Raw genomic sequence first — 9,891 nt, 5'->3', positions numbered from 1 at the left:
AACTCGGCCTGGGATCGAGGCTAAGCTCTACTGTACTACGAGTACATTGGTACCATGCAGGACTTCAGTGAGCAAGGTGCAGGTGCATGGACGATGAACAGACTCCCATTGTTACCAAAGTCACTAAGTTAAAATAACATGTATAGTTAACGGTGTTTTGGAATCCTTCATTCGATGGCATCCCACTGATTTATTGTTTTAAGCATTCAAAAGCAGTATAGACTAAGTTTGGTCAGCAGTACTGGGACAAACTTCAACATCTATAGTCAAACACGTCTCCAAGGTACTTCCCATCATTTGGTGTTTCCATTGAACCCAGCAGCCATTCACTCAGATCTAAACAAAAAAGAAATAAAGGCAGCAAAGTTATCAGCTCTAAAGCAAGCACTCTTAACGGGAAAGAAAGTTGAGACAACAAAATGTAGTAACATAATGTTTGAGAGATTATCATGGATAAAGGCACTAAGGCAGGTATGTCGTCACTTTTCAAACATAATTATTGGTACCATAATAATTATTATATTTCCTTATACATGTGTAGGCTAAGGAGAAATTACTGGAAGAAAACACTTCTGAGTCCATCTAATCTCAGCCATGCACAAAGCAGTAAATTCTTTGTTTCACTATACACGCTTTAATGTATGAACGTACTTGCATGTAAATGCATGAGGTATTTATGACAAACATGCAGGGAGAAAAAAGGAGAAAGAGGTACAACGAATACTCTGAGAAGATTGTCTTGGTTCAAGATGCCTGCATGGTGCCGGTGACTGTAGGCCTGTGCCAAATATTCCGGAATAATTTTTTGAATAATAGGCAGTCTTTTTCCAATTTAAATAATGGCACTGTGAAAACAGTTTAATGATATTCATTGAGTTGCACATGCGCAGTAGCTCAGAACACGCCCACATTTTACACGGCAGTAAACCTAATTTTTATGATGTTAGTCCAATTAATGACCACATTTTTGTGCTAAAGTTTGTTATTTCGTTGCTGAAATTGATTTTTTGGTGCTATATATTTTAATTTCGCTGCGATGTATGTGAATAATAGGTGACATCAATTAATAATAGGGTGATGAAGTTGAAATAGGCTGATCAAATGTGAATAAATAATTTGAATAATAGGTAAAAAAATTTGAATATTTGGCACAGGCCTACCGGTGAGTATCAATGATTAAGTTGCGTATTAACTGTTTAAACACAGTTTCTATAATTATGTTGACAGCTTTGTTTCTTGCGTATAATACTGCATGTCTTCGCATGTTTGACACAAACCACAATCTTCTTTTACTTTCAGAGCATTCGTTACATGCATGTACGTTCATACATTTAATTTAAACGTGTATAGTGAAACAAATCTGCTTTGTGGATGAGACTAGATGGAGCGTTTTATTCCAGTAATTTTTCCTTAGCCTACAAAATGTATAAAGAATGCATGTACCAAGTATTATGTTTGAAAAGTGACGACATATACCTATCTTAGTGCCTTATCATGTCTCCGACAGTATTGTATGTTACTACATTTTGTTGTCTCCACTTCTCTGTTAAGAATACTTCAATTTTGTTGCCTTGGTTTTTTAGATCCGAGTGAATTAATGGTTGCTGCATGAAACAGCAAATGATGGCAAGTATCAACTCATAATTATACATGAATGTGTGCTGGACAGCCCACTTTGCGTGTACGCGTGTATCTTGTGTTGAAATGAAGTACTGCATGCATGCTGACCAAACTACTGACATGGCAGTGCTGCTTTCGAATGCTCGAAGCAATAATGGGATGCTATCGAACATTATTTAGTTGTCCTGAATGGTTACCTACAAATTATTTGCAATAATAATTTCAATTGAAGGTTATTTTGGTAACAATGGGTGATTTCTTCATCCGCCTGCACCGGTTTCTATAGCTTGCTCACTGGAGTCCTGGTACCAATGTACTCATATAGTAGTATATTTAGCTGAAAGCCTTCTAAAGCTGTAGAGTACAGCTCTAGGAGGCTTTCAGCATCATTCACTATACTCTTTCATGAATGTTGTGCCCTGAAGCTTATGTGAAGAATTCGCGGGGTGTGTTGTGTTAAATAACTTCCGTTCCTGGCATCGAGTGAACTAAGCCAATCCCGGGGGTCTTATGCTCAGCATGAATGCATGTATGTGCTGTGTACACAATGGCTATTTCATGCTGGTATTTTGGACATAATTATACTGATGGCTGCCCTATAGTGGCTATACTGTTATCCTCAGTGACCATGCAAGCAGCACAAATTATAGGCTAGTTATAATTATAAGGCCAGTGTTATAGTTACAAACGTGTTTCTGGTCAGAAACTTATCAAAACGTACGCGTGAGCTGACCAGAAACACGTTTGCAACTAAATATTATTCCGATTCTCCTCAACCTCCTAATTACTGTTGACTTCTATCTATAGGGCCCCCCTAGGCCCCTATAACACCCTAAATCGCTAGCATTTTAGGGCCGGGGGGCCGTTCTATGTATTCCCCGAGGGCACAAGCATTGCACTGTGTATACGTTTTGTGTGCGTATGCTTGCACTTTACAAACCACATTTACAACTTCAGACACCGCATATTTTTTTGTCACGGTAGTGTTCTTTAAAAGAGAGGGTCCTTTTAAGGATGGAGGGAGCGCTTCAGGCTGACCACAGCCATGTACCCTAGAGTATACCGATGAATGTACACCCTAGCAGGGTACATGGGATTTGTACCTTGGAGTATCCTGAGAGTTTCAATGGATATTCCTTATAGTGTCAGAGCACATCATGGTACAAGTATATATCTATGTAAAAAACAGCAAATGACCTTTTGACTGAACAATGAAAACCGTATAAGTATATACAGTGACCTTGAAGGTCGCGCTATGCGCTAATTTTTCCTATGCGTCATGCACAATGTGGCGATTTCCAATGCGTCACTTGAGCTTTACCGCATAGCCTATGCGCTACAGTAAAGCTCTTTTATTGTCCTGCCTGGTGTCCTGCATGAAGAAGTTTAGGCTACTGCCTTCAATCAAGGTTTCCTTCAAAAGGCTTATGAGCTAAAAATATACAATAAAAAGACAGATGAGCTCCTCCTAAATATATCCCTTATATATACTTCCCTATGTCCAGTATTTCACTGGAAGACAATTCTGAGGCGAAGTGGCCACGTACAGTACTTGGCAAATGTTAACACATAATCATGACTCAAAACAATAAACAATTAATTAAAGCCTCGATTCTAGGCGGCGGCTGGCCGCATTAAAATACGTATTTTTAATTGGCCTGGAATCGAGGCTAGGAGAGAGCTAGTCTAGCTAGAGAGCCTATATAGTGAGAGAACCTTTGACATAATTATCGTTCCATTAATTAAATTACGATACTTACTACATGCAATCATACAGAAAAGAAAAAATTGCACTGCTGAGTATACTATAGGCTACTAGTATATATAGGTATACAAGAATAGAGACTTGCTTCGCTTTTCCCCATGCAATGAAGCAATTAATGGCAACAAAATTTTGTGCAGCTACAGGGGGGAGGACGTCAAGTATTGTTCACTTCCTAAAAAGAGGAATGCACGGGGCTGGTCTGCAGCTCAGGACTATAACTCTAGCTGATAGCTCAACCAGACGTGAAGCTATAGCTACTATATATATACATGAATACAATTGATTGTAATTATACATTATAGCTTAGACTTGCGGAGCTATCCTGCGATCACCTACTTGGACATTGGTAACATTATTGCTCATCCAAGGGGGGGGGATGAAATTTCCCCTCCGCCCCTACCTGAAATAAACTCTGCTAAAGCAACAGAGATATAATTATATCATCATACACACAATAACTTATTTGCAATCATCGAAAATGATGCTAGAGTTGCAATTCTTTGTCCTCTGGTAATCTAGCAAAGTATTGATCTACGAACTCATCAGTCACGTCTTGCAAAATGGCTGGAGTCCACTGAGGGCTATTGTCCCTGTCCACTAGCACTGCTCTCACACCCTCGTAGAAGTCCTTCCCTGCCTGAACGTACAGTCACCATAACTTCATTAAGCATGTGACTATCATATGACGTACCATACATCCCTGGCTCATACGATACTCCATTTTAAAGCACTCAGCAAAGGACAGTTGAGCGCCCAAAGTCAGCTGTCGATGAGCAATCTTTAGTGATGTAGGGGACTGGAAAATTGAGATTTTGTGCTGACTTTTAATAGCGTAATGGTAAAATGGCTTTGACTGCTGTTATTCGACTCACCATTTTACTCAATGTCTGTCAACAGCAACGATACATGGAGGTAGGCCGGAAGCATCGTGTGTGTGTGTGTGTGTGTGTGTGTGTGTGTGTGTGTGGAAGAAATTAATAGCTCCACTGTAATTCGTGTCAACATATATAACTGTATGTACTGCACATACGAACCTCGACCTTTGAACTCACCTTGAGTTGTTGCTTGGCCCATTCAGTCTTCTCGTTCTCTAGTGCCTCCACTATCCCCTCCACGCTCGGCTGGTCAAAGCATCTGTTGATGGTCTCCATGTGGGGGGCCAGGGTGAGCTCAGACTGAGCATGTTCAGTGGAAAACTGCAAGAAACACATTCAGTGCTAAATGGACCTAAGAACACCACATGCAGTCACACTAAAGAACAATAATTTATTATTCTTATATTCTGTAGGTCGATCTAATAACCACGTCTATTTATCATCACACTAACTTCAGGTTTCCTTGGGTCTGCATACTAATTGTGCATGTACACCAAGAAATAAAATGGATGTAAATTGACGCTCTTACTTTCTGGTGAAGGGAATCCAGTTCCTGCTTGATGATCGTCATCGGATTAGAGGATGGCAATTTTCCATTGCTAGAACATAGTTCAGACAAGTGCTCTTTCAGTGTGGGAATCTGAATATGGGAATGCGAATCTAACATACATAAGAGTGGCATGGGAATATATTCCATACCTGTGCCCTTGGAATGAAGTGAGTTGCCACACCTGCCAACGTGACGTCTCTTGCTTTCAGTCGGTAACCTGAATCCATGGTGATAATTAAAATACGTACTAGGATATCACACATAATTATACTACATGTAAATGTACGTGTTTAAAGGGCACATTTGTCTCTAATTATACACTGCATGTAATACAAGAAGACTTTGTCAGGTTGTCACTGACGGCATTAGCTACAATATGCCTGCTACACAGTCCACACCATCACATACCAGTTAGTGCCAGGTACATTCCAAGGCTTCCTGTGAGGCGTGGCAAGAAGTGGGACCCACCCACATCTGGGAACAGTCCGATGAAAGTCTCTGGCATGGCAAACAGTGTGTACTCTGTGGCTACTCTGAAATCTCCATGTACCGACAGACCCACACCCTGTGAGTGTGTGAAGGGGACGCCGGTGATGGGTGTGAGTGTGTGGAGGGGGTGGTGTAAATAATCACAATCCCCCCACACACACCCTCATACAATTTATTAATGCACGTCTCTACATTTTAGACAATAGCTTTTAAGACAATAAATGTGCTGAATGTACTACGATCGAACGCTAATATAATTATGTGTGTAACTTACTCCTCCCATTGTGATCCCATCCTGAATAGCGATGAATGGTTTTCCAAACGTACCTGCACAATCTACATGTTGTCGAGCTAATAAACTGGTGACTCACCAATGAGGTGGTTGAGAATGTACTCGTATCTGAAGAAGTCCTGCGCTAACTTGTCTCCCACTTTACCAGCCTCAGTCACAGCTGCATAATAATTAGGAAATAAAACTAGAACCCTTCACAAAAAGAGAAGAGTTCATGCAAGTAAATATACATTGTAGCCATAGCCTTTTTAAATGGCCGCTATTTATTTGAGGTTGGCCTTGTACTGGTACAAGCTCGTTGTATTGTATTGTAATTGGTATTTTAGTGGGAAAATCCCTAGTGAGCTAAGGTGAAAATATCCCCGTCATGATAAAACATGATCTAGCTTGGTTGATACTTCAGCCCAGATTTACACACTTTAGAGTACCTCTAATGTCTCCTCCAGCACAGAAAGCCTTGTCCCCCGCCCCCTCCATCACCACCACACGAACGGATGGGTCCGCCTCTATTTCCTGGGTAACCACAGACATTAAATACATGTACACAACTGGTTTCATTGATCACCATATTGAATGGTAATAAGATAGCAAAATAATGTTTGAATGGTAATAATTATTTTGCAATCTTTACGCGTAAATACTTACTCTCATTTCTCTGGTGATGATTTTGGTCATGTTTAGGTTTAGAGAATTGAGTGCTTTCGGTCTGTTCAGGAGGATATATTTAACTCCTCCACTTCCGTCACTGCTTGTCACTACCTCGTCCTGTGTGTGTGTGTATAGGGAGTGGGTGCTGGTGGGGCGTGGGAGGAACGAATATAACGTACCTCAGGTGTTGTTGTGGAAGCCATTCGAGTGGTCGTCAAGTGTTGTTTTAGTACTGTCAGTCGTTCAAGTCTGCATATTATGAAGTTTGACTATCAATCATTCGATCAATCGCCACAAGTTTGATACTTTTAATAGCACATACCTGGCCATAAATCTCCCAGCAGCAAGTGGCAGCCTCATCAGAGATGCAGACATTCCAGCTCCTGGTCACAGCAGATTATGCTAGAGTATTAGATAGACCGAGATACACTAGTACACTACACAGTACAGCTTAGAGAAGATCGATCCCAGACACACCCCCAGACCACATGGATGACCTTTTCAACCTAAGTTTTTGTTGATAGAGCTACAGTAGCAGCAGATCTACAATGGCTGCCCTTTGGATGCTCAGTGTGAGTCTATTGCTAGGTGCCTGGGTCATTGACTCCTTCATCTCTCCCAGCCAACCTCCACTGCTCAATTTTGGTAAGAAACTACTAACCACATGAAAGGTTTCCTGAAAGGGGGTGTGTATCCTGGACTAGTAGTATTAAAAGAGAAAGAGTGCGAGTAAAAACAAAAATATTTATGTTCCGAACTTTTCATACATGTAGGTCACTAATGTACTAACCGATATTGCATTCCTTCTTCAATTATGGCACTGTGTTTTATCATGCTGCGCTGAGTGACTACCCCCACCCATCCACACAGGTCACCTGGTGTTCTTTGACCCCAGCAAGGTGCACACGCCTTCCACTAAAGAAGAGATACTGTCTATTGTGTACGATGCTCTAGAAAATGGCCATCATATCCGTGTTTTAGGCTCAGGTCATTCCCGTTTGGCCATTGCTCTGTCGGAGGATGTCATGGTTTCTTTGCACAAGTACAGGGGAATCTTCAAGTTTGATAAGGCAGCTAGCCAGGTGAGGATCGGACTGTGAAAGTTTATAGAAGAACTAGCTGCCATTTAAGGGTATTATTTGCATGCTCGGAGAGTACTACACTAGACTTTCTATGTGCACTGTACATATGGGTAAACAGTATCAATTTGTGACTATCACATGATCTTTCTCCGTGTCAGGTGACTGTCAAAGGAGGCACCACCATTGGTGAGGTAGTGCGGTACCTTGATGAAAGAGGTCTGGCCTTACCTTCGCTGCCGGCCATCACTGATCAAACCATCACTGGAGCTATCAGCACTGGTGAGTGGCATAACTATATATGCAAATATATACCGTGGCAGTAACTTGTGATTAATTTTTGTTCTTTTCCTACACTATTACAGCTACTCATGGTACAGGGGTTGAGTTTGGGAACCTTGCTACCATGGTAACAGGACTAGAGCTGGTCACTGGAGAGGGGGAAACCCTCTCGTTGAGCGAGGCTAATCACCCAATCATCTTCAAAGCAGCTTTGGTGAGTGTATTGTCAGCTGGTATGTAGTTAGATATAAGTACCCTTCGTTAGTTAATCTCTAGCGGTAGTTAATTCATTGATTTTGCTATTATTCATATTGGTTCCTAGCTACTCATAATTTATGGAGGTATACGAAGTAAATTATATCTGCTATCCCTCACTCTCTCCCACTCTCTATTATTGTATAATGAAATTATGTATCGATCTCTTCTATTGCACTTTGTACTCTCCTACAGGTGAGTATGGGTCTGCTGGGGGTCATCACCAAGGTGACCTTGCAGTGTGTGCCAGCCTTCCGTCTGCAGGAAAGTCTAGAGCCATTGTCATTGGACGATTGCATACGACAACTGCCGACCCTAGCAACCAGTGGCCATCATGTCAAGCTGTGGACTGAGTTGTATAGTGGTACTTGTGCAGTGATACGGATGAATAGAACTGAACAAGAAGTGACTGGGAATGGAGTAATGAGGATTCTGGATATAAAGGTATTGAAACAATAAGTATATTCATGTAGCCTAGACGCTCTTCGTAAGAAACTGACAGTTCCCGTAAATTGATATAATTGCGGTGATTTTGAGTAGCTATAATAATTTTTTACCGCCTCTTAATCTTCCCCACCACCCCGGCCGGGTATTTTCACTCTCTCAAATATAAAAAATACGTATTGATTTTAGTATGCATAATTATTCGACTCTTAATGTATTGTTTCTCCTTTCTTTCTCACTCTTCCCCACCCTCTACTCTTTCTTCTTTCCTCAGTGGAGACTCATGGAACCATTCCTCTTCTTGTCGTCGTGGTTTCAAAGCCAGCTACCATCCATAATGAGATTCATAGCCAGCTACATAAACATTTTTCCAGCGTACTCGTTAGTGGACAAGAGCTACAATGTGTTTGTTCCCACTCCTTATTTCCCTAGCAACCTGCAGACCGAGATTGCCGTCGACAGAAGTAAGTGTACCGATGCATTTCAACTGTTACGGAACATGGTGCTGGACAACAGGATACCAGTCAACCTCATCACTGAGGTAAAGTACAACACACGTATATATAATTATAATTATGTTGTATATATGTAGTATATAGATTTGCCACTCTTAAACTATACATGTATGCATGCATGATGGTTGGATTACCTCTTGGTGCGACTGCACGTATAAAATGATTGAAATCGTCTAAAGAGTGCGTGTGCCGTATAGCGCGAATTTTCGAGGGCTTAATTTTCGCTTTTTTCGTGGGTTAGCAAACCTGCACGAAAATTAAGTCCACGAAAATTGTTTTTTATCTGCTATAACATGCAAAGATTAAAGGCGTGGCTTCCAGTAAGCAGTCATCCCACGAACATTGAAACGTTTTTAGAGGCCATTCCACGAAATATAAAAATTTCGCGCTCTACATTTTGCACACAAAAATTCATCGTTCTCTCCAGATGCCCCATGTTGTGTACATGGTTATAATACGAATACACATGATCATACAAACTTAATGTCTCTGGCACTCACTGCAGGTCAGGTTTGTGAGGAGTGATGACATTTGGTTGAGCCCTAGCTACCAGCGAGACGGTTGCTATCTCACTCTAATGCTGTACAACCCTTCGGACAAAACTGTTTCGTCATACTTTAGTGCCTTTTACCAGGAACTTGTTAGGATGAATTTCACCCCTCGCGTTCATTTTGGTAAGTACTTTGACCTTGAGCCACATCAGCTGTATGATGCATATCCACGGTTACCTGAGTTTTTGAAGATACGGCAAGAACTTGACCCAAGTGGTCTGTTTTTAAACCAACTCATGAGAACAACATTTGGACTGTAACAGATAACGAATGTATTTGGCTGGAACAGTTTTTATTTTTTTGAGAGCACTATTGCACTTATACGTATAGGTTTTGTTGATCAATGAGTTCCAGTTCAGTATACAGTAATAATTAATTGTTATGGCAGGTGACAAAATATAATTAATTCAAAGTGTAATTTACTACTTGTTAAAAATGGTGGTTCAACCAAGTTAAGATACCTTCGTGGGTATTATCCATAATGCTGGCTTCTCTCAATTAGTATCTTAGTCACAGCGTTATGCAC

The 9,891-nt window shown here is 40.9% G+C and overlaps 2 protein-coding genes and 1 long non-coding RNA gene across 3 annotated transcripts; 2 read left to right on the top strand and 1 right to left on the bottom strand.

The window, feature by feature from the left end:
* The first annotated feature begins 328 nt into the window (after window positions 1–328).
* On the top strand, window positions 329–1,075 carry LOC135344655 (uncharacterized). Its single transcript, XR_010397499.1, has 3 exons — window positions 329–471; window positions 542–606; window positions 692–1,075. It is a non-coding gene; the product is annotated as an uncharacterized LOC135344655 (long non-coding RNA).
* Window positions 1,076–3,744: 2,669 nt separating this feature from the next.
* LOC135344611 (3-hydroxyisobutyryl-CoA hydrolase, mitochondrial-like) lies at window positions 3,745–6,705 on the bottom strand. Its single transcript, XM_064541856.1, has 13 exons — window positions 6,562–6,705; window positions 6,419–6,488; window positions 6,237–6,356; window positions 6,020–6,104; window positions 5,671–5,751; window positions 5,574–5,626; window positions 5,219–5,375; window positions 4,960–5,027; window positions 4,790–4,900; window positions 4,438–4,581; window positions 4,258–4,272; window positions 4,077–4,181; window positions 3,745–4,022 (listed from the first exon to the last, which is right to left on the bottom strand). The coding sequence occupies exons 1-13, from the start codon at window positions 6,612–6,614 to the stop codon at window positions 3,870–3,872; spliced, it is 1,215 nt and encodes a 404-aa protein (XP_064397926.1). The 5' UTR covers window positions 6,615–6,705; the 3' UTR covers window positions 3,745–3,869.
* Window positions 6,706–6,744: 39 nt separating this feature from the next.
* LOC135344606 (L-gulonolactone oxidase-like) lies at window positions 6,745–9,750 on the top strand. Its single transcript, XM_064541851.1, has 7 exons — window positions 6,745–6,884; window positions 7,110–7,321; window positions 7,480–7,600; window positions 7,684–7,814; window positions 8,051–8,299; window positions 8,574–8,840; window positions 9,320–9,750. The coding sequence occupies exons 1-7, from the start codon at window positions 6,788–6,790 to the stop codon at window positions 9,623–9,625; spliced, it is 1,383 nt and encodes a 460-aa protein (XP_064397921.1). The 5' UTR covers window positions 6,745–6,787; the 3' UTR covers window positions 9,626–9,750.
* Window positions 9,751–9,891: the final 141 nt, after the last annotated feature.

The sequence above is a fragment of the Halichondria panicea genome, chromosome 11 (assembly GCF_963675165.1).
Source record: "Halichondria panicea chromosome 11, odHalPani1.1, whole genome shotgun sequence".
Lineage (NCBI taxonomy): Eukaryota > Metazoa > Porifera > Demospongiae > Suberitida > Halichondriidae > Halichondria > Halichondria panicea.
This window is presented reverse-complemented; position numbering and strand designations above follow the sequence as displayed.

Excerpts from the sequence above, each read along its gene's own strand:
- LOC135344611 (XM_064541856.1), bottom strand. The coding sequence starts at position 6,614 with ATGTCTGCATCTCTGATGAGGCTGCCACTTGCTGCTGGGAGATTTATG. Across the intron at positions 5,752-6,019 it reads TGCTGGAGGAGACATTAGAG|CTGTGACTGAGGCTGGTAAA; the intron begins GTACTCTAAAGT and ends ATTATTATGCAG. Across the intron at positions 4,901-4,959 it reads ACTTCATTCCAAGGGCACAG|ATTCCCACACTGAAAGAGCA; the intron begins GTATGGAATATA and ends TCCCATATTCAG.
- LOC135344606 (XM_064541851.1), top strand. The coding sequence starts at position 6,788 with ATGGCTGCCCTTTGGATGCTCAGTGTGAGTCTATTGCTAGGTGCCTGG. Across the intron at positions 8,300-8,573 it reads TGAGGATTCTGGATATAAAG|TGGAGACTCATGGAACCATT; the intron begins GTATTGAAACAA and ends TTCTTTCCTCAG. Across the intron at positions 8,841-9,319 it reads CAGTCAACCTCATCACTGAG|GTCAGGTTTGTGAGGAGTGA; the intron begins GTAAAGTACAAC and ends CACTCACTGCAG.